The 24,248-nt window shown below is 50.9% G+C and overlaps 2 protein-coding genes across 5 annotated transcripts in view; one reads left to right on the plus strand and one right to left on the minus strand.

Moving 5' to 3' along the window:
• Positions 1-1,530: 1,530 nt before the first annotated feature.
• On the minus strand, positions 1,531-20,615 carry RNF214 (ring finger protein 214). Of its 3 annotated transcripts, none has more exons than XM_083713974.1 (16): positions 20,425-20,560; positions 18,056-18,200; positions 15,699-16,233; positions 14,121-14,180; positions 11,451-11,591; positions 9,539-9,678; positions 8,759-8,827; positions 7,089-7,185; positions 6,697-6,785; positions 5,989-6,079; positions 5,057-5,155; positions 4,417-4,799; positions 3,166-3,301; positions 2,942-3,049; positions 2,669-2,764; positions 1,531-1,796 (listed from the first exon to the last, which is right to left on the minus strand). In XM_083713974.1, exons 2-16 carry the CDS (start codon positions 18,190-18,192, stop codon positions 1,731-1,733), a joined length of 2,247 nt encoding a protein of 748 aa, XP_083570100.1. In that variant the 5' UTR covers positions 18,193-18,200; positions 20,425-20,560; the 3' UTR covers positions 1,531-1,730. The 3 variants fall into 3 exon arrangements, with proteins under 3 accessions (XP_083570100.1, XP_083570101.1, XP_083570102.1); XM_083713975.1 differs by lacking the exon at positions 20,425-20,560 and adding an exon at positions 19,696-19,860; XM_083713976.1 differs by lacking the exon at positions 2,669-2,764 and having other exon boundaries at positions 20,425-20,615.
• Positions 20,616-20,637: 22 nt separating this feature from the next.
• PCSK7 (proprotein convertase subtilisin/kexin type 7) overlaps positions 20,638-24,248 on the plus strand; it is a 32,125-nt gene continuing 28,514 nt past the window's right edge. The window contains exons 1-2 of one of the 2 annotated variants that reach the window (XM_083713972.1): positions 20,638-20,819; positions 23,094-23,606. In XM_083713972.1, coding sequence (XP_083570098.1) covers positions 23,106-23,606 — 501 coding nt within the window. In that variant the 5' untranslated portion in view covers positions 20,638-20,819; positions 23,094-23,105. Of the gene's footprint in view, positions 20,820-22,693; positions 22,840-23,093; positions 23,607-24,248 lie in introns of those variants that run through there. The other variant, XM_083713971.1, reaches the window with a different exon arrangement.

Here is a 24,248-nt window from a genome sequence, read left to right on the forward strand (position 1 = left end):
CCTCAGTGGTGTGATGGCAGAAGGCCCTCTCTCCTGTCCTGCCCCCCCCCCCCCAAGCACAGCAATGGCCCCAGCCAAGCACCTTACACCCACACCCAGAGCTCAATACCATTTTATAAGCATCAGGACAGATCAGGTCATTTTCAAACACAGGCAAGTTGGGAAAGAATAGCAACACAGATGCCACTCAAAGCTTTTTGCTGAAGGCTTGGGGAGGGGAGGGTCCACCTTTTTGTGCACATCTGGTCTGGTCCTTATGGCCCACAAGCACTTTGACCCACAGCTTTCAGACTCTGGGGGAGCATGCACACACGCCCACACACATGGAAAAGGCATGTGGTAGAACCCCAGCTCCCAGCATGGCCAATAGGTTCACCATTCCCCCACCCTACGGCATTTTTTGCCCTTGCAGCAGAATTCAAGCACCACTGCCCCTCCCCAGGCTACCAAAGCAGATATGAAGTTGCCAAGAAGCATGGCCCAAGGGGTGTGTGTGCACACCTGTGCAGTTCTGCATCCTCCCTGAGCAGGCTTTGGAAGGTGAGCAAAAGGCTTTGTCATGGCCATGGTAGAGGAGAGTCCCATTCTACATATCCCAGAAACGGGGCAGATTTGTGTTTACTGAAGGCAGAGTAAGTTAAGGTGGTGGCATCCCGTTTGGAAGTTTGAGAAACACTGCCTTAAACAAACTTTGCTCTTTGACCTTCATGCTCAGCCACGCACTGTGGGACCCACTTAATTTTTTACTTTCTCTTCATATGGTGTGGGACGGTTGTGGTGACCCGCCTTGGATGAGATGATGGCAAGAGTACTAGGTTCTGACATAGCTGATTCTAAGATCATGGTAGGGAAGCATCAGCCACTGTAACCCAACCCCTAGGCGACAGGGGCTACCAACTCCCAGCCCATGACTTGAGCCTCTTGCATTGTGACAACCCCTCTTGATTTGGTAAACAGCACGAGAGGCTCCCAGCTACATAGGACTCTGGGAGCTCCCTAGCAAACACTGCCTTAATCAGCTGCTATAGGGACTTCAAGGCAGCTTGAAAAGGGGAGGAAGGAAGCACTGCGAAGTGAGGAGGCCCAATGACTGCCAGTTTGCACATGTTGCCACTCGTTGCAGCCAAGGCCAGAGAGGGGCAGCAGGGTCCTTGGCCTCACTCCCACTCCCCACAGCTTTCCCGAAGAGCAACACAACCAGGATCCTGGTGGCAGAACCAGAAAAGCAGGTGCTGCTGCAGGAGAGTGTAAAATGAGGGGTTTGGGATAGGCACCACCTGAGATTCCAGCACTGTAACTCCCCCCAACCCATGTCTCTGTCAGAAACATGAATGTTTAACATGGTAAATTATTGCATTAAAGAGAGAAGAAAAAAAGCCTTTTCTTTTTCCCCCTCTTTTGCTTCAAGCCCCATTATTTCTGGTGTGGCAGAGAGGCAGGACTGGCAGCAAAGGAAGAAAGGAGGTGGGGAAAGGGCAGGAAGCCGCAGTGGAGGGGGTCCAGACAGCAGCGACAGCACCACACACACACTGCATAATATACACACTTTATTATGAACTGGTATGTATACAGACTTTCTATACACACATTCCCTATAGAATAAAAATGTACATGTGTATACATGGCCATATAAATATAGAGCTGTAGAAATTCTGGGGGTGCCTGGCGTCTTGCTGGAGCTCTCGTCCCACCCAGGCAGAGTACCGCTGTTGTCCTCTTTGCACCGGTGGTCATTTCGGACTGGGACAGAAGGGGCAAGCGTCGTTGGTGTTCGTCTGAGCCCAGAACTTGATGCACTGGAGGAAGAGGATAAAGCCTGCTGTTCACAACCGCCTCCCACTGGGATAAGGGGCGGGGACTAGAAGCGGCATTTGCACAGGGGGCAAAACCGCACAGGGTCTTTCCCCACCTCCAGTAGCAGCTATAGAAAATGCCAGTTTATGCTACCACCTACTAATCTGGACCTAGTTGGATTCTCAGTGTTTACCCCTCCTGCGCAAACCAGGTTAAGGATCCTGTGTCCTTGAAACCAGCACTTCTTGAGAGCTGGAAGGCAGAACAGACTCTGATCTTGACATTCCCTACCCTACCTACTAAGACCCTAGGAAGCTGCCTCCCCTAGGAGGGAGAAGGCCTTCACTCCATTTGGCTTATGGTGGGGAAACTCCTGAGTAACAGCAGAAGCAGCAGCTCTTTATAGCGACTAGAGCAGGGGTCTCCAAACTAAGGCCCGCGGGCCAGATAAGACTCGAAGGGACTCATTTATCCGGCCCATGGCGACCCCCGCAGCCGCCACCTGCGCTGCGCGGCTGCCTGCTTCGGGGTTGGAGGAGCACCAGAAATAGCTTGTGCACATGGGCAAGCATTATTTGCGCATGCACAAGCATTATTTCCGGTGCTCCTCCGACATGGAAGTGTGCTGGAAACAGCGTGTGCGCAAGCGTATGGGCACGCGCTCCCCTGCCCTGCCACGCGATTGGCGCTGGAGACACTAGCCCAAGGCATGGTAAGTTCGCTGACCTCTGGACTAGAGCTTGAATGTGTGATGGCCTTACAATTTGCTCTGCCACAGCCAGGTGACGGAAGCCCATGGTGTGAGTCCTGGAAGGATGCCGTGCTGGGCGTGCCCCACAGGCTGCCTGTCTCTAGGGCACATCTGAGCACCCACCTCCTTGTGCAGCACATGGGAACAAGCCATGGGGTGGAGCTCGCTAGGCTGGACCAGTTTCTGGCACATCAGACACAGTTTGCAGGCCGCAGGAACCTGGTGGGCACAGAGAAAAGGGAGTGTGGCAACGAGGCTGCAGGGTGGCAAGTTAACGGGGGTGGCTTTGACCACCGGGCAGGGAGGGCTTCCTCTATAACCTCCCTCTTTCCCTGCACCCTTTTCCCAGGTCCAGTTCAGAAAGGCCAGGGAAGTAAGGAGGTGTGGATGTCTTACCTGGGGTGGTGTCCCACTGTAGGAGACCTGAGCCGAGGGCAAGAACATGGGGTTGCTCATCTGCGGCAGAGGAGCAGGGAACATCGGGGAATGGATCCGGCCAAGAGGCTGCAGTAGCAGAGAAAGCAGGGAAGGGTGGTGGCGGTTTACCATCAGGGGACCCCTTGGCCCAAGCCATCCTCCCCACCTCGAGGGACCCAGTCCCTTCTTTCCATCCTGTTTACCTGGGTCCCGACAGCTGCCACCCGCTCCTGCTCAACCAGCTTGGCGGCCACCAGCTGGTTCAACTCCTCCATGGTCAGCCCAGCCAGAGTCCTTCGTGCGGCTTTGATCTGCTGCAGGATGTTGGTCAGCTGAGCCCTGGGGAAGGAGAGGGAGGGAGGGAGGGAGGGAGGGAGGGAGGGAGAGAGAGAGAGAGAGAGAGAGAGAGAGAGAGAGAGAGAGAGCATGCACTGGGTCAGTTGTTACAATGGGGGGTGGATGCTGCCCGCCAGAGGAGGTGGGGTTATCAATATGCTCTCTCATACAATCTGATGAGAGGGAGAGGATCCCCTAAAGCAAGCCTGATCTTGGGGAGCAGCCCCTCCACCCCAAGTTCAGGCACCAAATCTCAGCCTCAAACCAAGCAGCAGCAGCAGCAGCATCCAATGACCCCTTTTTCACACAACAGCTGGAACAGGGCACAGCAAAGTCTGCTCCCTGCAATTCCCCTTGCAACTGAGGGTTTGGGGTCGACTGTAGCCTCTTCCCCCACATGCTCTTTATATGAAGGTTAAGAAACCACCCGGCAGCCCCTCTTCCAGGGGTCAGACAGTCTAAGCTGGCAGCAGAGCTACTCCAGAATGCATCTCTCTCACCACTGGATAGCTCAGATAGTTAAGAGAATGGTGCTGATAATACCATGAATTATAATTTTATTATTACGGTCACAGACCAGTTCTGGGTGACTTACAATATCAGGAAAATCATAAAACACAATAGGAATACATTGAATTGCAATTGGGTATAACAGAGACAATTCAGATATAGCGGCAGTTAAAAAAATATATTAAATCTTGATCACTAAAATATAGCCTAAAATTATCATTTGAAACCTTAATCATTTTGGTAGTACAGCTTGTTCCCTAAGTTTTATGGCAGTCGCACAGGTGATAATACCACGGTCGCAGGTTCAATCCCCACATGGGACAGTTGCATATTTCTGCATCACGGGGAGTTGGCACAGATGATCCCCAGGCTCCCTTTCCAATTCTACAATTCCCCTACCCTACCCTCACTCCCCCAGGCTACTGCTTGCAAGCTCAGCTCTGCAGCACCCTCCCAGGCTGCCACTGCCACCCGCCCCAGGGCCGCAAAGAGAACCCTCTGCGTTTCGCAGCTCCCTAGACGAGCGCTGCAGGGGAGCCAAGCAAGGTGAATCCCCAGCAGTTCCTGTTTCTCAAGACAGCTCTGACAGGCCAAGGAGCTCAACTCACTTGTTACACTGGGGAAATCGTGTCAGCAGTTTTTCCAGGAACTTCTCGAGCTTGTCCACGGGGGGCGGAGGGGGTCTCTGGAATTCCGGCGCCGCTTTGACTCCGCCCAGACCCGGCGGCGGTGGGAGCGAGGCGGCGGTGGCGGGCGTCACGCGAGGACCCGCCAGGGAGCTGAGGACGGGGCTGTTCCTGCCCTGGGCAGCCGTGGGCAGAGGGGGCGAGGGCTGGCTGGGCCTGGAGATGGTTGGGTTGAGGAGCGGGAAGGAGAGCACCCGGGGGTCAGCGCTGGGCATGACCATGGGCATGGGGACTGTCCCAATGGGGAAGGGCAACCGCGGGGCAATGGAGGAGTTGGGCTGGAAGGCTGGTAGGAGGAAGTCTGTCTGAGAGGAAGAAAAAGAAAGAGGGAGGGTGCCCGTTAGCTCAGAGTGACCACTTGCCAGCCCCCTCTTTGAAGCAGGTTTTCCTCCCGAGGTCACAGGGACTCCCCAGCACAGCTTAGGCGCTGCAGCCGGGCCAGGCAGAATGAAGAGCTGATTTGCAACATCATTCCCTTCCCGTCTTCAGGTTCAGTTGTGCATGCCTGCCTCCACCCGCAACACGACTGCGCCTGGACTTGGAGGGGAGGGGAAGTGCTCACCTCCAGGGGTGGTGGGGGCAGGGGAGGTGTGGGGATCTGTGGGAGGCTGCTCAGCTTGGCCCCGTTCCGCACCAGCTGGATGTGATCGTTGTACTGGTCCTAAGAGATGAAACGCACGTATTCAAAACAAAATTTTAAAAGAAGTGTCAGAGTTATTATTATTATCATAATTTATTCGCCTTCTAAACTACCGTCTCAAGGTGAACTATAGTCCTCTCTAGGGAATTTTTTTTATGTTTGATGTTTTAGCACTTTTTAATTATTATTATTAATATTCTGATGGGAGCCGCCCAGAGTGGCTGGGTATAAATATATTATTATTATTATTATTATTATTATTATTATTATTATTATTATTATTTCATTTAAAACAGCTATAACAAAATAGAACATATACACTTAAACGCTATTAAAACCCTAAGAGGGGGACATGAAAAGGCAGAGCCTGAAAATTATCAGGGATAAAAACAAAAAAACAAAATAAAAGTTGCAAAGAAGAATGGAAGATTTGAATTATTATAACCTCACTTATTGTCATTTGAGATAATTTTGTTTTATCTAGATGCAGGAGTTGTTAAAGGGACAGCTGAAGGAGAAGCAATTTGTTAAGAAAAGCTATAAAGGTGTAAAATAAGCAGCATGTTAAAGGGGATAAATTGGAATATATCTGAGAGAGTGGGAAAGCAGGGTTTTTTGGGGGGGAAAACTGTATTAAATTTATTTTAATTCAGTGTTAATGAGTTACAAATTTGAAAATAAATAAAAACTATTTGGCAGAAAAAGAAGAAGTAGAGACCCATTTATCCAACTGGAAAAGTCTGTTGTAACAAAAAATGTCTTCAGCTGTTTCCAGAAAGTGCAGATAATGGGATCCTGCTGTATCTCAAAGATTCCATTCCGGAATCTGAGAAGAGGGAGCCTTTTGCACTTACACGGACGCTCTCCTTGGTCATTCGTATCCTGTTCAGCCTCGTCTCCCACTCTTGCTTTGGCCGGATGGTCTCCAGCGTTGGGGGGGCTGACCTGCCCAGACAGAACAGCAACAAAAGAGCTTCAGCAAGGAAGAGACCCGGCCGAAGGGAGGAGAAGCACACACAGCTCCCTCTCTGCCCCCCTCCACTGAGCCTCTGAGCCAGGGAAGCCTCTTCTAACCCCGAGATTCTGTGTGAGGTGCTGCATACATTCAGGTCACAGACGGGCATGTGTGATGTCACAGGACAGGTAGCAGCCTCCAGCACTGCAGAGGGACAACCTGGCTCCTACTCAAAGGGAAAGAACTATGGAGGGAAACTCCTCAACATCTGAGCTGCTCCCACTCCCAGGGCCAGTGCAAAGTGCCCAGCGAAAGAGAACATGCAGTGAGGCTTCCTGAAAAGGATTCCAGGGCAGAGGCAGGGGTTGTCCTCACCAGAGGAGCAGCCCCTGGGCACCTCCTTGTGGTTTTTCATAGGGGAGAGTAGCAAAGGAGAGCTGGAGACCCTCCTCTCTTGGGTCCTACTAGAAAAAGATGGTGAGGTACCAGTGGAGGATGCAGAATGGAGAGTGCAAGCATCTCAATTTCGTCACCCCACCAGGTCAACCTACGAACCTCCACTGTGTTGCCTCTCCCTCTCTCTGCTAAGTCCTGGCCATGTACTCACTTGAGGTAGGTGAGGTGGAGCTCAGCTTCTTTCTCTGCCTCTTCCAGCTTCAGCACCAGCAGCTCCTTTCGGCTCTCCAGGGACAGGATCTATGCAAGAACAGAGGGCCAGGCCTGCTCAAGCTGACCTCACTAGGCTTAGGGAGGAGAAGCACTCAGCCACGTGGATCACGGCTCTCTGAGACTCCCCAACCACAGGGCAGCAGTCCTGCAAGAAGCCCCTTCTTGGGCAGAAGCTGCTGCTCAGTATCTTCAAGGCACAGCATGTAGAGCCAAGCAACAGTGCTGCTCTGCTCTCCTTTGGGCCTTGTGGCTCACATGGAATATGCTGATTTTGTTGCAAGCAGCCAGAGGGTGCTCAGCCTCAAAGAGGGCTGCAGGGTGCCTGCCTACCTCTGCTTTCCAAGCCCGCTCCGTGTCCTCCAGAATCGACCGGCTGAACTCATCCTGCTGGTTCTTCAGCTTGTCCAGCTCCATCTCCCATACCTCCCTGGGGAGCAAAGAAAGAGCTCTGATTTAGGGTCCAGGAAGTGGAACTGCCCTCAAAAGGCTGCCCTCCCTTAATCCAGGATACAGTGGTACCTCGGGTTATATACGCTTCAGGTTACATACGCTTCAGGTTGCAGACTCCACTAACCCAGAAATAGTACCTCGGGTTAAGAACTTTGCTTCAGGATGAAAACAGAAATTGTGCGGCGGCAGCGGGAGGCCCCATTAGCTAAAGTGGTGCTTCAGGTTAAGAACAGTTTCAGGTTAATAACGGACCTCTGGAACAAATTAAGTACTTAACCCGAGGTAACATTGTATTCCTGTTTCACTAAACAGAACCCTCATTGGAGAGCCTCCGATCTGGCTGTGCACACATCCCAGCGGACAACGCAGATTCGTTAACCCTCCTCGAATCATCTTTTGGACATCCATTTGTAGCCAGAAACAAGGGTTTCCCCAACCCTTGCAAACCATGCTTGGGGGCAGAAACTATAACCCAGGTTAACAACAATTCAGGATTGTCTGAACATGGAGTACATGAGAAGCTAAGAGCCTGGCTCCACAATTCACGATGGGGTGGAAGGTTCACAGGCTATGAAGGACTTGCCCACAAATTTATTGACAGCTGCACAAATTATTATAGCTAGGAAGTGGAAGGGGCAAGCGGAATTTAAAATGGAAGAATGGTATAAAGAGGTGTGGGATATAGCTATTAATGATAAATTAACATGTGCCATTAAGGTAAGATGGGGAATATGCAGGAAAAATGATTTTGAGGAGATATGGAGGGTGTTTGTAGAATTTGTACAGAAAGGGGTCCAACCATCGCAAGAGGTGTTGAAATTTTGGGACGTTGGATAGTTACAATGGAATGGTCTCGGTGGGGTGCACATTTTTATTCTTATTTATTTATGATTATTACTGTTTTACCATGTTTTTAATATTCTGTTTGGAGCCGTCCAGAGTGGCTGGGGATATCAATAATAAATTGTTATTATTATTACTTTGTAAAAAAAATTTTTTTTAAGCAGCCTGGCTCCCTGATCAGACCAAAAAGGGGGTGTATCTAGTCTAACATCCTGTTCTCAAAGTGGCCAACCAGATACCCAAAGTCAGGACCCCACCTGCAGTTCCCAGCCATATTCAGTATTCAGAGGCCCACTCTCTCCTAAGAGTGCGGGGAGAACACAGCCTTATCCTCCACAGGTTTGTCTAAACCTCTTTTAAAGCCATCTGACTTAGCGGCCATCTTGCAAGAGCTACTTCCATTGTTTTAATTATGCTCTGGGCGAAGGATCTCCCAGCATTCCGCTTTATTGGATGGCTCCTCCAACTAGTGGCAATCTGTGAGAGGGACAAACCGTTTCTCCCCATCCCTTTTCTCCACACCCGTGTATCATTTTATGCAATAGTTTGATGCCGACATCAAACTGCCACAAGAGAGGGGAATTGAAAGTCCTCCCCACAAGTGGGGATAGAAGGTCTCATGTGAACCACAGACTACCAAGAGAGAGAGAGATGTGAAGGAGGGCAAAGCACAGCAAAAACATTCTTAAGAAAAAGAAGAGGCCTACTTCTCCTCAGACTGCTCAGCAATGAGGGAAACGATCTTGTTCTCCTTCTCCTCTTGCTCCTTCAGCAGCCTGTATGGAAAGAGAAATGGGACATGCCGAGTTAATTCCTTGCACTGGGAAGGGATGGGGACCTCTGGTCCTCTGGATGTGGCTGGACTGCAGCTCCCATCGCCCCTGAGCATTGGCCATGTGGTGCTGGAGCAGATGGAAGGTGAAGTCTGACAGGGTCTCCATGCCTGGACCATAGGGAGCTGCATTTGCATCCACAGAGACCAAGGCTGGGTGGAGGAACCAAGTCAAGACTCAGCCACACTCACATCCAGCAAGGCGAACTCTATTATCATTGTTGTCGTTGTTGCTATTATTTCCACGTTCATCCCAAAGCGTTCTACCAAAAATAATAAAAGCAGCTAAAAACATTTAGGAAAACAATAAAAGGTGATTTTCGAAAATGATACAAGATGGCACAGACTTCCGTCACCAGGCTGGGAAAGCTTGGGAGAGCAGAAACGTCGCTTTGCAACTGTGCTTCCAGTTCCAACTGGAGAACAGTTGGGCCAATGGCATCTCCCGGAAACCATGACTGAGCACCAGGCAGCCTGCAGAGGGCGTGGGGTCAGCTGAAGTTGCTGAGCAAAAGAAGACTTGGTGAGAAGACGCAGATCAAAAGGACCCTTCCCCACAAACCTGGCCAACCTGACATAGACTTCCTCCTGTTTTGGATTCCGAGCCAACCTTCAGAGCGGGCTAAGCACTGCTGTCTTTAACTCTCAGAAATACCTCCTGCCTTTCTCATAGAGCTTCTCAATTTCTGCCTTCAGGTCCTGCTCCTTCTGCAAATACTCCTTTTTTTCCTTCTCCATCTTCTTCTTGGTCTCTTCCCTCTTAACAGTCACGTCCTGAATGGCCTTCAGGATCTCCTAGAGGAGTGGGGAAAGTACACCAAGTATTTATATTGGGCTTTCAGATCTCAAAGGTCTTCACATTGTGTTTTTATACACACACACATACATATATACATATACATATACATATATATATATATATGAAGGTGGGTGGGTGTGTATGTGTGTGTGTGTATATATATAAGGTAAAGGGACCCCTGACCATTAGGTCCAGTCGTGACCGACTCTGGGGTTGTGGCACTCATCTCTCTTTACTGGCCAAGGGAGCCGGCGTACAGCTTCCGGGTCATGTGGCCAGCATGACTAAGCCGCTTCTGGCGAACCAGAGCAGCGCATAGAAAAGCTGTTTACCTTCCCGCCGGAGCGGTACCTATTTATCTACTTGCACTTTGATGTGCTTTCGAACTGCTAGGTTGGCAGGAGCAGGGACCAAGCAACGGGAGCTCACCCCGTGTGTGTGTGTGTGTGTGTGTGTGTGTGTGTATAGATATATATATCCTACACCTTCAGCATCACTGTGTTACCAGGGTGGCTAACAAATTCAGATAAAATAAAAACGTGGTGTTGAAAATATTCAGAATAAAACACATAAACCCAACTACAGCAGAAGCAATCCCATGAAAAAGAAATGCAAAACTGCTACAAATTCTTTAAAGACTCCTGTGAGTATCACTGTCTTCATATTCCAGAAGAGGCTGGGCAGTGTTTTGCCTAGGACCACCTAGCAAGTTCATAACCAAGATCTGAACTCGTGACATCCTGAATTACAGCACACTCTCTTAGCTGGTGTGCTGCACCATGGCACCACTCAGAATGTTCAAAAATTATCTTTACAAATCCAGGAACATAGAAAGTTGCTTTATCCCAAGAAAGACTATTGCTCCATCTATCCCAGTATCGTTGGTGCTGATTGCTGTAGTGGTTCTCCAGAATTTCAGGTGCCCTTCTAAAGACAATCTACTCTGCATGCAAAATACACGTTTTGAAGTCAGGAAAGCTGCAGAGTGCTATCCAAGGTATAAGAAAGTTTTGGACCAGAAAATATTGAGGTCGGATTCATAGAAACTTTCAGCACATTGCTATAGTTTTACCCCCTGCTTCTGTTAACATGGTTGGCATGGTCAACCACAGGAGGCCTAATCAATGTATTTTCCTAAAGCCAATTGCCCTCTTTATGGCTTGGCTTAAGCCTCTAAGAACACACACAGACACCTTTGGCTGTTTCTCACAATTGATCAACAGTGTCTAGAGTGGGAAGGAAGAGAGAGCTCTCCAAAACAGTCCACTCACTACGGGAGAATTCACATCCCATTGCACAAGTGGACCTTTGCCCTGCTCACCGAAGGGTGGGACTGAAATTTAATAAGCAAACTCCACCGAGGTTTTCTTTCCACTCCATTTTGAACCCACCAAGCTTAGCAAGTCCGCCACCTATGACTCTCCCATGCAAGGGCATGCTTCCCACTGTTACCACCACTCACATAGCAGGAAGTGCCCCTGCTGCACCAGGAGGTCCCGCACTCAGTCTTTGAACCTCCTCTGTGATGGCAGAGGTAGCAGTAGCTGCCGCCAGAAGCTAGAGGCAGGACTTTGCTCTGCCTGAGTTAAAGGAGAGCCACTGTCAGTCAGAGCAGGAAGCCCTACTGGGCCAAGGGGGTTCAAAAGCCTGACCTGGTACAAGGTGGCAGCTTCCTGCCTTCTGTGGTTCTGCCCAGCACTTGAGACAAGCAGCCTCCCCTTGGCTTAGCTGCAGTGGAAAGAGGGAAGGAAGAAGCTGCTCTGGTTACCTGGTGGTTCTTCATTTCTTCCTCCCTTCGCTGCTGGAGCTGCTTCAGCTGCACTTGGAGCTGATTCTCCACCTGCCTCTGCTTATCTAGCACTTCCTGGTAACGCTCCTTCAGCAAAGCCCTCTCGGACATCATTTTATCCTGCCAGGGGGCAAAGAAGAAAGAAGTGAAAAGAGGGAGCCCTTTCTCCATCTTCACAATTATAGCACCCATTGGAGTAACTTGTTCTCCCTGCACCCTAGACAGATAATGAAGAGGTGGTAACCTGGAAATGGGAGGGGAGGAGTCTGTCCTGTTCTGAACCAGCAAGATTTCCATTTCCATGATTAACACAACGCCAGGCCAACTTCCGCCTTGCCAAACATCATCTTCTTTGGCAATCACTCATAGCCGATTTAAGTTTGCCTTCCATGAACATGGTCTTAACAGTGAGTCTGTAAGTGACTGTGGAGGCCAATTCTGGATCCACATGTCTTTCCACAGTGGGGACATAGGTTTCTGGGCAGGAGTTGATCATGGTGGGGGTTTGCCAAGCGTGCCTTCCTCTTAGCACTTTTCTCCCTTTCGTCCTGTGTTTGAGTGTCTTCAAAGTCCATGACACCTTTGGAAAAGGCTGTTTTCCCATTGGAGAACTCGCAGGCCAGTGTTTCCCAATTGTTGGTGTTTATGCTACTTTTTAAAAAGATTTGCCTTGAGAGAGTCTTTAAACTTCATTTGTTGACCACCAGCATTATGCTTTCCATTTTTAAGTTCGGAATAGAGTAGTTGCTTTGGAAGATGATAATCAGGCATCTGAACAACATGACCAGTCCAACAAAGTTGAAGTTGAAGAATCATTGCTTCAACATGTAATCTTTGCTTCTTCCAGGTGTTTATACGTGATCCATGTTTCACAAGCATACAGTAAGGTTGGTGGTACAATAGCTTTGTAAACAAGCATTTTGGTTTCCCTGTGAATGTCCCGGTCCTCAAACACTCCACTCTTCAATTGGGAGAAAGCTGCAGTCGCAGAGGACCTCAGCAGCTAAGGGGAAGTTGCGGTTAAGCAGATGCTGGTAATGTTCTTTCTAGTACAGTGCAATAGCTTCTTTATCTTTTAGAAGTGTGGTACCATCTGTTGAGCGTAGGAGGCATATGCCATTATTTACTGGCCCATAGATGGTCTTTGTGGCTTTAAGGAAACTCTGTGCATCTGAGTGTCGGCTAAGTGCTGGATCTCTAGAGCTTTTGTATCCACCAAGTATTCTTTAGTTCTCTGGTTCCTCTTTTAACCTCAGCCTTAGTGTTGGCATAGGTTTTTTTTTCTTAGTGGCACAGTTTCTAGATTGCCAAACATATGAGGTGGGTCACCATGCCTCAGTTGGGCACAGATTCAAGGAAAACATCTAGAGCAAACATGCCACTTGTCTCTATGCTTCCAAATTACCCAAGCCTAGAGCTGGGGCTGTCCTGATCTATCCTTGGGACTACTGGGCTAGAGGAGCAGCTCTCTTAGCAGGGCAGTCAGGGAGGCAACCTGAACTATGAAAGAGAGAAAACTCTTCAAGAGAAAGAACAGATCCACATGTAAAAAACGAGGAGAGGTGACCCCCCTTGTCCCTCAGCACCTGGTCATCTTCCCCGCTTGAAGTGCAGGGAATTCCAAAAAGGAGATTAATCCTTTTGTGTCTGACAGAGCTTTATTTCAAAGCAAATAGATACATTAAGGCAAAGGGACCCCTGACCGTTAAGTCCAGTCGCGGATGACTCTGGGGTTGTGGCAGTCATCTCACTTTACTGGCCGAGGGAGCCGGCGTTTGTCCGCGGACAGCTTATAGGTCATGTGGCCAGCATGACTAAGCCACTTCTGGCGAACCAGAGCAGAGCACAGAAACACCGTTTACCTTCCTGCCAGAGTGGTACCTATTTATCTACTTGCACTTTTTAATGCTTTCGAACTGCTAGGTTGGCAGGAACAGGGACCGAGCAACAGGCGCTCACCCCGTCGCAAGGATTCAAACCACCGACCTTCTGATCGGCAAGCCCTAGACCACAGAGCCACCTGCATCCCAAAATAGGCACATACATAATTTTATTTGTATGCTTTCTTTCCGGTGTTCAAACTGTGCTCAAGACAGCTTACAACACAGACAAAAATGCACAAGTACAACATAATAAAAGTAGCCATATATAATAACTTAAAAAAAACAATGCAACCAAATTAATGATTCCCACATAAATCACAAGAAAATCTATAATAAATAAATGAAGTCTGCTAGATGAGGGCTGCATTTCTCTTTTTAGGCTAGCTTCAGCAAAGACATTCACAGACCCCCACCCCACCTCCTCTATGCTCCATCCAGGCACACAGGAGTCATTATCAGTATTCAAGGACACATTCCAGCCAGGGATAAAACACTTGTGGGTGGTGCAATTGGGGGAGGATGTGTGGCTTGAGGAGCATTTCAAAGGTCAGCTAGAGAGTCCTGGAGGGCCACAGAGGGCTCAGCCCTGCACAGGGCTCTCCTTACACAGCAGCATCTGACCATCCACTATGAAAGCAGAAGCCATCAGGGATTGAGGCAGCCCCCCCCCCCCCCACTGCTCTGAAGGATCTGAGGCTGCCTTCCTGCACACTTTCTTATTGGAGGAAAAGGGGGAGCTACTCATGCAGAAGACAGCACAGCTTACCAGGCTCTTTTCAATATCCTGATCAGTGTTCACTTCCAAGTCAGCTGTTCTGAAGTCGGTCTGCAAAGGGAGGAGAAAGTTCAGCCTGTCAAAAAGGTCATGCGATGCATTTTGTGATGCTCTTTTGGATGTTACAGCGACAAGAAGCTCTGGTGAAGTCGCTTTGTGGGGCTGTTAGTTGACAGTGCCCAGGCCATGCCTCCCCTTTCACTTGATTACCAAAGCTAATCTAAACAGAAACGCTGGTTCAGAGGTTGGAGGGGTTATGCACAGGTTCAGATACAGGCTCAGCCACCAAGTGGGTCCTCTTTTTGCTTAACCTGAGGGCTAGAAACCTGCAAAGCCCTTTGCCTCCATTTGCAAGACTACTTTCCTTTGGTAAGAAGCATTTTGGTCAGTGATAGGAGCAAAACATGGCGGTCCCCCATAACCTGAGCGAAGAGTCAAAAAAATGCCATTATAAGAACAGAAGAAGAGCCCTAAAGCTGGGTCAGGCCAGTGTTGGCCCATCCAGTCCAACATCCTATTCTCTGAGCAGCCAACCAGATGCTCCATGGGACGCCTGCAAGCAGGACCTGAGTGCAACAGCAGCAGCACTCCACCCACTTGTGACCCCCCAGCAACTGGAATTCAGAGGCATGCTGCCTACAGCAGTGGAGGCAGAACAGAGCCATCCTGGCTAATCCTCTTTTCAAGCCATCCAAGTTGATGGCCACCATCACTGCATCTTGTGGGAGCAAATTCCAGAGTTTTAACTATGCGCTATATCGGTGTCTCCCAAACTTGGGTCTCCAGCTGTTGTTGGACTACAACTCCCATCATCCCTAGGGAGCAGGACCAATGGTCAGGGATGATGGGAAATGTAGTCCCAAAACAGCTGGAGACCCAAGTTTGAGAAACACTGCTATTTTCTGTCTGTCTTCAGTTTTCCAACATTCAGCTGTACCCTCAGGGTTCTAGTAAGTCACCCTACTCCTTTTCTTGTATCATCATGTGTAATTTTATGCACCTCTATTATACTCTCTCCCCGCCCCCCATACTGTGTATATATGACTAAGCCCGAAATGTTTGGTTGCCATTTTCTAAGCACTCTCAGCTGTGTTGATCCAGATGTAACCCCCAAAAGCAATGGATGTACAGCGTAACACCCTATTAGGATCAGCTGCCAGTCAAAGAAGGGATGTTTATAGAATAAATTGCAAAGCTTATTAAGCTTGAAATGCAACCTTTAGCCTTTTAAATAGAATTGCCAAGAAGTATTGCCATTTAAACTGCCACCATGAAGAACCCTACCATAGAAAATGAAAAAGTATACCTAGCTGCTTCTTGGTTATTTTCCCCATTCTCCAACTTCCTCTTTGCTAATCGATCAAAAACAATAAGAAAACCTGAAGGTATCCAGATCATCTCATTCACTTGCCAAAGCAAGGAAGGCCTACCAATGACCTTGGTGAAAAAAAGTCACATGCACCCTCCCCACTATGCCAATTTCAGTGTATGGTAAGGAAGACTCTCCATCAGACGGAAGTCCCTCCAAAGCACCCCACCTCCCGCAGCCTCCCTAAATGAGTACTTGACCTGCACTGCAATGTTCTGGGAGGGCTTTTGGAATGCGCCTTCTTGGTCTTGGTCTTCCCCACTTGGAGATACTGCCAAGGGCGTGTCTTCCAGATCTGGGCACCCATTCTGCCGCCTGCCGTGCTGCAAGATCAAAGACCCCAGCTCATCCTTGGAGCAGTTCAGGACGTCGCTGGTCTGGTCCATGGAGCAGTCTGCCTGTGTAAGGGGTGAAGCCACTGGTAGACTTTCCCCAGACAGGGAAGGTCTCTTTTCTCCAATGGCATTGTCCAAGTCGGGCAAAGGGGGCTCCTCGCTTGAGGGGCACGATGAGGGCAGCGAGGCAGCCTCAGTAAGGGGACCAGACAAAAGCACTTCTGAGGTCTCTTGGTCCTGGGGAACTGGCAAGGGCGAGTCATTCTCCGGTTTCCCAGAATCCTTTTCTGCATCTTCCGAGTGATCACCTTCCCAGCTCTCGCTAGCTTTCGGATGGGTGTGATTGGTGGTGGCAGCCAGTGGCAGGCAATCGTCTTCGTGAATGGAAAGGTCACTTATGCTGTCCCAGAGAACAAAAAGAGAGAACAATCAATGCCCACTGCAAATTTCACCCAAGTATGCAACAAAGAGTGCTCAGTTACTCCACCTCACAGACACAGGAAAGGGGAACAAAAAAAAATTCCTTCCAGTAGCACCTTAAAGACCAACTAAGTCAGTTCTTGGTATGAGCTTTCGTGTGCATGCACACTTCTTCAGATACCTGAAGAAGGTATCTGAAGAAGTGTGCATGCACACGAAAGCTCATACCAAGAACTGACTTAGTTGGTCTTTAAGGTGCTACTGGAAGGAATTTTTGTTTTGTTTTGACTATGGCAGACCAACACGGCTACCTATCTGTAACAGGAAAGGGGAAGAACTTGCAAGCTACCTGCTCAGGTGCCCTTGACAAAGAGCTGAATGGCTCAGGACTTTTTGTGGAGAAAGTCTTCAAAATGTGACAAAGGAATGCTCAGAAAGCAATTACTAAAAACCATACAAACAGATAAGAGAAGGGTGGAAGTGTTTCGGAGAATATCTTAAGGGGGCACAGCATTCAATTTAACCTACAAATAGGAGTTAACATATGAGCAGCAGATAAAACATCAAATAAAGGAAGATTTGAGATGGAAATGGGTGGAGTATCAGGATATTTAGCCGACCAAGGTTTGTTGAGAATGCTATGGAGAGATGGACTGGGAAGTCCTAAGAAAAGGGATAAATGATGGATATGGTATGATGGATATGGTATGTGTATAAAACTTGTTTAAAAATGCATTAAAAAAGAGAGATGCTTTCAAAAGCTAATACTGTACAGATGAAGCGGTAACGCCGGTGCCACAATTGTAATTTTTTTTTTTAATGTTTAAAAAAAGAAAGGAAAAACACACACTATACATGTCACTTATAAGTGACTCCATAATTGTTCACTCCTGACTTCACACCTTCAGTTAAATACTGACAACCTTTGAGTGTTCCAAGTGTTTCACATACATTATCTTAGCTGCGCATTTAAGCACTTGCCTGGTAGCTGCAAGAGACAATGAGGGGCTGAGCATCAACAATTAACATCACCTCTCTTGAGGAGTGATCAGTGATCTTAGAGAGATCTAAGGCATCATGCTTAAATGCCAGGTAGGGCTGGGGAAGAGGCCTCCCTGAGAGCACCGGGGAGCCACTGCCAGTCAGAGAACACGATACTAAGAAATAAACCAAAAACGTCCGCAACTTGGGAGGGTGGGGTTGGTTTGTCTATTTTGCACGGTGCTTTGGAGGCACATGGAAGCAAACACCAGAAATTCTTGCTCCTTCTGAATGCCTCCCAGAACAGCATGGTACACAATAGCCACACGGAAAGGATAGTCATCCGTTAGCTCGCTGTATACCCCAAATTCCTAGCAAAGGAGTTCCTGGAGCCACATCTCGCTTTGCCATTGTAGCACGCACAGCCTCTTAACCAAATCCCTAGATCAGAGGCAGAAAGGAAAGAGAACAGGTGTGGAAAAACCAAGCCACTGCCAGAACGAGACTGATCACACCTTAGCAACAAAGAAGGATGCTCAGCACCGGACAGACAGCAACAGAGGATCAAAGCCACTGAAAAAGGCCTCTGACACTCCCTCAAATCAAACAGCTAGGCTTTAGCATCACTTCTCTCTGGACACAGCAGGTACCCAAATGAGAGGGAACTCATATCCTGCTTCCTTGAATACCACCACCCTGTGATCTGCTTGGAATAAGCTCCATTACTGGTGGATTCATTTGGGCTGTGTTCTGAAGGCCATGGCTGTTCTTCCAGAGGATTCTGAACTCCCACTTGCCAACATTTAGTGTGTCCAGCTTACCTGAGAGGCAAACTGGCAAATCCTTTGGGAAGCTCAGAGTCACATGGGGCAGGCTGGCTGGCAGGAACACTTTCGCTCTCCTCCACCTCTTCCTCCTCCTCCTCCTCTTCATCATCTTTGGTTTGCTCAGAGGCCATCGCTCTCTCTGCAAGCAAAGAATCCAACAGTCACAGCTGCACTTGGGACCTCGACTCGCTCTGGGGTGGTTTTCCTATGGCCAGTTGGCAGCAGGTTCCTATTGCAGAGATACGAGGCCAGTGCAGGTGTTACAGAGTGGGACTAGAGGCAGCAGCAAGAGAAAAGCATCTACCACTACCACAGGAACAACTGACAAAACAGCAGCCAACAACTTTGGGGTACAGCAGTGCAGGAGGCTGATCCTACTGCAGAACCTCTGGATTGCCCGAGAGATCTGGGTGTCAAACTCACAACACACATTACAGGATTTACAGGTGACTAGTTGCCTGTGTGAGAGCTGGACCATAAAGAAGGCTGAGCGCCAAAGAATGGATGCTTTTGAATTATGGTGCTGGAGGAGGCTCTTGAGAGTCCCATGGACTGCAAGAAGATCAAACCTCTCCATTCTGAAGGAAATCAGCTCTGAGTGCTCACTGGAAGGGCAGATCGTAAAGCTGAGGCTCCAATACTTTGGCCACCTCATGAGAAGAGAAGACTCCCTGGAAAAGACCCTGATGTTGGGAAAGATTGAGGGCACAAGGAGAAGGGGATGACAAAGGAGGAGATGGCTGGATAGTGTTCTCAAAGCTACAAACATGAATCTGACCAAACTGCAGGAGGCAGTGGAAGACAGGAGGGCCTGGCGTGCCCTGGTCCATGGGGTCACGAAGAGTCGGACACGACTAAACAACAACAGTTGCCTGTGCGGGCTCCCTGCTCCTAAACCAGGTTCCATCACACACAAAAAAAACAGGTCCTGGACCTGTTCCTTGCATAGCAGAGGGATGTGCTTGCAAAACCCTTTCCTTGGCAACTGGGTGCAGGGACTTTGCTGCTGCTTCTGGCTCTATTTTTACCCAAACTGTCAGCCCAACAGCCACCAGTAAAGGCCACTTGGGCCTCCAAATCCCAAAGGGTCTGGGTGCATCTGAGTGCAGGATTTGGCAAGCAGCGGTCTAGAGGACCAGGAGACATCCCCCAAGTCTAATCAGATTTAAGCCCCGAGGGGAGCACAGCGAGAGCTTCCTTTGCAGCCCAGGTTGAGAAGGCCAGCTTCAGGGGGAGAGGGGGGGACTGTATCAATTAAGCCTGCTCTCCCGACACGAGATCCGGATGCAAAATACGAGGGAGAGGAGGAAAGAGAAAAGCTGACTCCCTTTCAGAATATCACTTTCCTAGGGATGCGGGAGGGTAGGGGGAGACTTAAACCCACCCCAATAGGTGCCAACTCCCTGGGGCCCTGGGTGCCCGAACACTTAAAAAAATATCTAATGAAAGAGCCGGGCATTGGCACATTTCGGTGCCAGGGCCACCCACGCTGCATGGCACCACGGCCCCGGGCACCCACGGTCGCGGGGCCAAGTTGGCACTCCTGCACCCCCCCTTTGCAAAAATGCTCCATGTATGTGGGGAGACGAGGCGGCCAGCTGCCAGGGGTTATGGGGACCTTTTCCGAGACTTGCCGTGCTCCGCGCTGCCTCCGGTGTGCGCCGCGACTCGGGCCTCGCCTGGGACGCTCAACTGGCTCGCTCGGGGGGAGCCGGATGCGGCGGCGGCCCGGGACGAAGCGCGGCCTGGTGGCGGCAGTGCTCTCCTTCCCCTTCCCTCCCTCCTTCCGCCCCACCGAGGAAGCGCGACCAAGAGAGAGGCCCGGCCGGCGCCTCTGCGCACAGCTCCCCCTGCCGCCCCGGAGGGAAGGAGGGAGCCCCCGAACCACCCGGAGCGCTGGAAGGAGGTGGCAGTGGGTGGGGGTGGGATAGGCAGGAAAAGCAAGTCCCCCCGCGCCCGCAATGCACCCCCACCCCCAGGGACAAGAGCACTCCTGCAGAGCCAGCCACCAAGCACCACCACCCAAAAATAACTTCACCTGGGGGGACCTGCCCGCCACCATCGCATGCTTTCCCCCATTCCCGCTGAGCCCCGGAACCTGCTTGCCCGGTGATAGAAGCAAAGGTGAGGAAACCGAGCATGTGCAGAGCGCCGACTTCTCCCCCCGCTGCCGCCGCGCTCAACCGGGGAGAGGTGGGGACGGGGACCCTCTCTCCGCACAGATCTTGCATGTGGCCCTGGAGAAAAAGCGCCGCTCGGTCCCCGGGAAGGGCCGCCGGAGACGCTGCCCGACGGCCGCGCTTCGTTCGATTCCATTTGGGGGCGTCCGCCTGACTCTTGCATCTCCAGCCACTCGCGCTTACCGCGGCGCCAGCAAATTCCCTCTGCACCCTCCAGAAAGCGGCGGCACTCGGTGGGTGGCTGGGTCGCTGCCCGGGACGCGACCCCTCTCTCGCGCGCCCTGGAGAGGCTTGGGGCGCAGCCCCTGCAGCCCACCGACCCGCCCTCCGGCTTCGGGGACAGGCGCAGCCGGGAGGGAGGGCCGACGGGGCGGGCTCCGGACGTGACGCGCCCGGCCGTGGCGCCGCCTTGGTCGCCCCCGCCGGATCCGACCTCGCTCGCTGCCGCTGCCTTTGCGCGGAACCGGGCAAGTAGCAGCAGCAGCAGAAGGAGCCGGGCTGGCAGCTGCGTCCTGGGGAGCGAGGCCGCTGCCGCCGCCTGCGCCCGGACCCATGCGCCCCGCTCCGCCGCCGCCGAGGTAGGTGCAGCAGCTGCTCCGGATCGCTCGGCGCGGCTTGCTTGTCTCCGCGCCCGGTGCTCGCTTGAGCCGATCCTGTCGGGCCCAGCACGATACCTGCGCCGCAGCTCCGGTCGGGGACCGTCCGGCTCCCGGGACGCGTCGAGGCCGTCGGCTAGCAGCCCCGGGGAGAGACCAGGGTGCCGCCGACGTTGCTGGGTGGGCCACACCCCCAGCACTTGCCTTCCGGGGGCGCTGCGCTTTGTGGCCCATGCTTGTAAGGCTCCATCCGCCCGCCACCTCGAGGGGGCCGGCTAAGTACGTAGTAGAAATAGGGCTGCATCCAGAAATTCCCGGCTTGACAGCCAGCCTTGCCCCCGCCACTACATACAAGATTCACCCCCGCTGCCTCCGCTGCCCTTCCCAGGTTTCCTCCTTTCCCGCTGGGACTGGCTGACCGGCTACCCTATTGTTAGTGCCTGTTTGTGAAAGGAAGCCAGCCCGGTGCTAAAGGAGCAGGCCCGTCCCAGGACTTCCTTATTGGGCTGCCACTTCCACCTTTGGTTCTTCTTTCAGGGCTGGCACAAGGGAGCTTTCCTTCTGCCAACCAGTCACTGGCAATCTTGGTGGGCAGGTGCAGCTCCAGGTGCCAAGGTCCAGGTGAGGGCAAAAGGTGGAGATGAAAAGCGCAACTTGCCAGTTTTTGGAGCTACATCAAAATCCAGAAGTTGGCATCTGGTTTTGATGCCTCAGGTCTTTTGAATGAACTTTGACTAGACTCTGGCCAGGACAAAACCCTTGGGTTAGTTGAGGCGACCAGTTTCTGGGTAAAGGGACCCCTGACTATTAGGTCCAGTCGTGACCGACTCTGGGGTTGCAGCGCTTATCTCGCTTTACTGGCTGAGGGAGCCAGCATGACTAAGCCGCTTCTGGCGATCCAGAACAGTGCACGGAAACGCTGTTTACCTTCTCACCGGAGTGGTACCTATTTATCTACTTGCACTTTGACATGCTTTCGAACTGCTAGGTTGGCAGGAGCTGGGACCGAGCAACGGGAGCTCATCCCGTCACGGGGATTCGAACCGCCGGCCTTCTGATCGGCAAGTCCTACTCCTGTGGTTTAACCCACAGCGCCACCCGCGTCCCATTGTTTGGAGCTGCATCAAAATCCAGAAGTTTGCATCTGGTTTGGATTCCTCAAGTCTTTTGAATGAACTTTGGCTAGACTCTGGCCAGGACAAACCCCTTGGGTTAGTTGAGGTGACCAGTTTCTGGGTACCTCTCTCCAAATGGATAACGGACTCCTAGGAACCAAATGCAACAGACTATGAGTTGCCATCTTCAGGCTGTAATAATGCAAATTAAAGTGCTTTCGACTTTGGAAACATTTGAACTTTGGTATAGACTTCTGACCTCATCTGAATGGATCGCCTTGGTAATGCTTGCAAGTTTCATACAAAGATAAGGTATATAAAATACAACCTCTGTGGCCTTGTTTTGCTACAAGAAGCCTTCAAATTAAGTGATAGAAATCTGGAAAGTATCTATTGGGCACTCTCTTGGCAACATCGCCTATCTCTCATATTAGTCGAGTTAAGAGTTGTTGCTCCAGTTAATCCTTTCTTCACAACAGCATCTAAGATAGCATCCCAAAAGTTGAGTCCACTTTCAAACCAGGACACCTGCTAGATGAACCAGCAGCCGTGACTTATTTTTCTTCTTGCATAAATAAAAGCCAGCAGACTCATCATAGGTCTTTCTGGAGTTGTAGTAGCAGCAGCCTCCTGGGCATAACATCCACTCAGGCGCATTTTCTCCCAGGCTGTTGTCCGTAAAGTAATACTGTAAAGAGGAATTCTTCCTCACCTCCCTGCTGCTGAATCGGAGGAGGAAGGGGTTAAGAAAGAGTATTGCAGAAGCTGAAGTCAGACAGTGTGTGAGAGAAAGAAGATCAGCTGATGAAACATTAACTTGCCTGACCTCCATTGCAGCCCAGGAGTCAGAAATGCTCTCCTTTAGTAACCATTCTGCCCGTGGAAAGGTGAGATTCTCTAGCTTGACTGCTGTCTCTGCCCCCATTCTCCCCCCCCCCCCACACTACTACAGTAATACCAAACAGGAAATCCATTTCAGTTTCACTTTCTACAGGGTCTTTCTGCTTTCTGCACTCAAGGTAAATGGGTTTCAGCAGGGGTTTGGGGCAAAGTGAGTCCCTCTATTCTTCCTAGGGCTGGACGCAAGCCAGGCATAGGGGAAAGCAGGGGGGCTGTTCTGACCTTGCCCTTGCCCTTGCAGTTCGCCTGTCGGATGCCGCCCTGGAGGGGGACAGAGCCATCATGGAGAGCGATGATGGAGGCCGCACTGCTTGTCCACATGTGCCTTTGGCTGATCCCGGCCTGGATCCCTTTGCTGTTGCCAAATGGATTTGCCTGTGGAGCAAAAGTGCCGCGTGGGGCCGAGCCCTGCCGGGCAGCCCAGTGCCGTGGGGAGCTGACGTGGGCGGTGCATTTGACGGTGCCAGAGGGGTCCCCTTCCTCTGAGGAGGAGCTGGACTGGCGGGCGGAGGAACTGGCCAAGGAGGCCGGCCTCGTGAACATTGGCCGGATCGGGGAGCTCAGAGGCCACTACCTCTTTGGCTACCAGCTGGCAAACCCACCGGGCCTCGGCCTGGAGGCCATCCAGCGGTCAGCGGAGGCGGTCTTTGCACAGCACGACAGCGTGAGGTGGCACGCCGAGCAGCGGTTTCTGAAACGCTCCAAGCGCAGCTTGCACTTTAACGACCCCAAGTTCCCGCAGCAGTGGCACTTGGTGAGTGGGTCCCCTGGCTTTGTGGGAGGGGCAAAAAGACAGCTTCCAGCTGATGCCCAGGAACTCTGGGTGGGGCAGAGGAGGAATCAGGTGCTGTTGCCCACTTCCAAGGGCACTTTTCCCTTTTCTTGCGAGGAATCCTATTCGGAATAAGGGGATTTCCCTTTTAAAAAGGGAAACTTTGACAGCTATGCTCCTTCCCCTGTAACCCTCTAGGCCAGGAGTCAGCAAACCTTTTCAGCAGGGGGCCGGTCCATTGTCCCTCAGACATTGTGGGGGGCCAGACTATATTCTTTTTTGGGGAGGAATGAACAAATTCCTATGCCCCACAAATAACTCAGAGATGCATTTTAAATAAAAGGACACATTCTACTCATGTAAAAGCACCAGGCAGGCCCCACAAATAACCCAGAGATGCATTTTAAATAAAAGCACACATTCCACTCATGTAAAAAAACTCTGATTCTTGGACTGTCTGCTGGCCAGATTGTGAAGGCGATTGGGCCGGATCTGGCCCCCGGGCCTTAGTTTGCCTACCCATGGAATAGTGGCTCTCTTCCTTATCCACCATCTTTCTGAGGCTGCCACAGAGTGCGAGAAGCCATGGTGCACTCAATATCAGGAAGATGAGATGACTTTACC

The sequence above is a fragment of the Podarcis gaigeae genome (assembly GCF_964106915.1).
Source record: "Podarcis gaigeae genome assembly, chromosome: 15".
NCBI lineage: Eukaryota > Metazoa > Chordata > Lepidosauria > Squamata > Lacertidae > Podarcis > Podarcis gaigeae.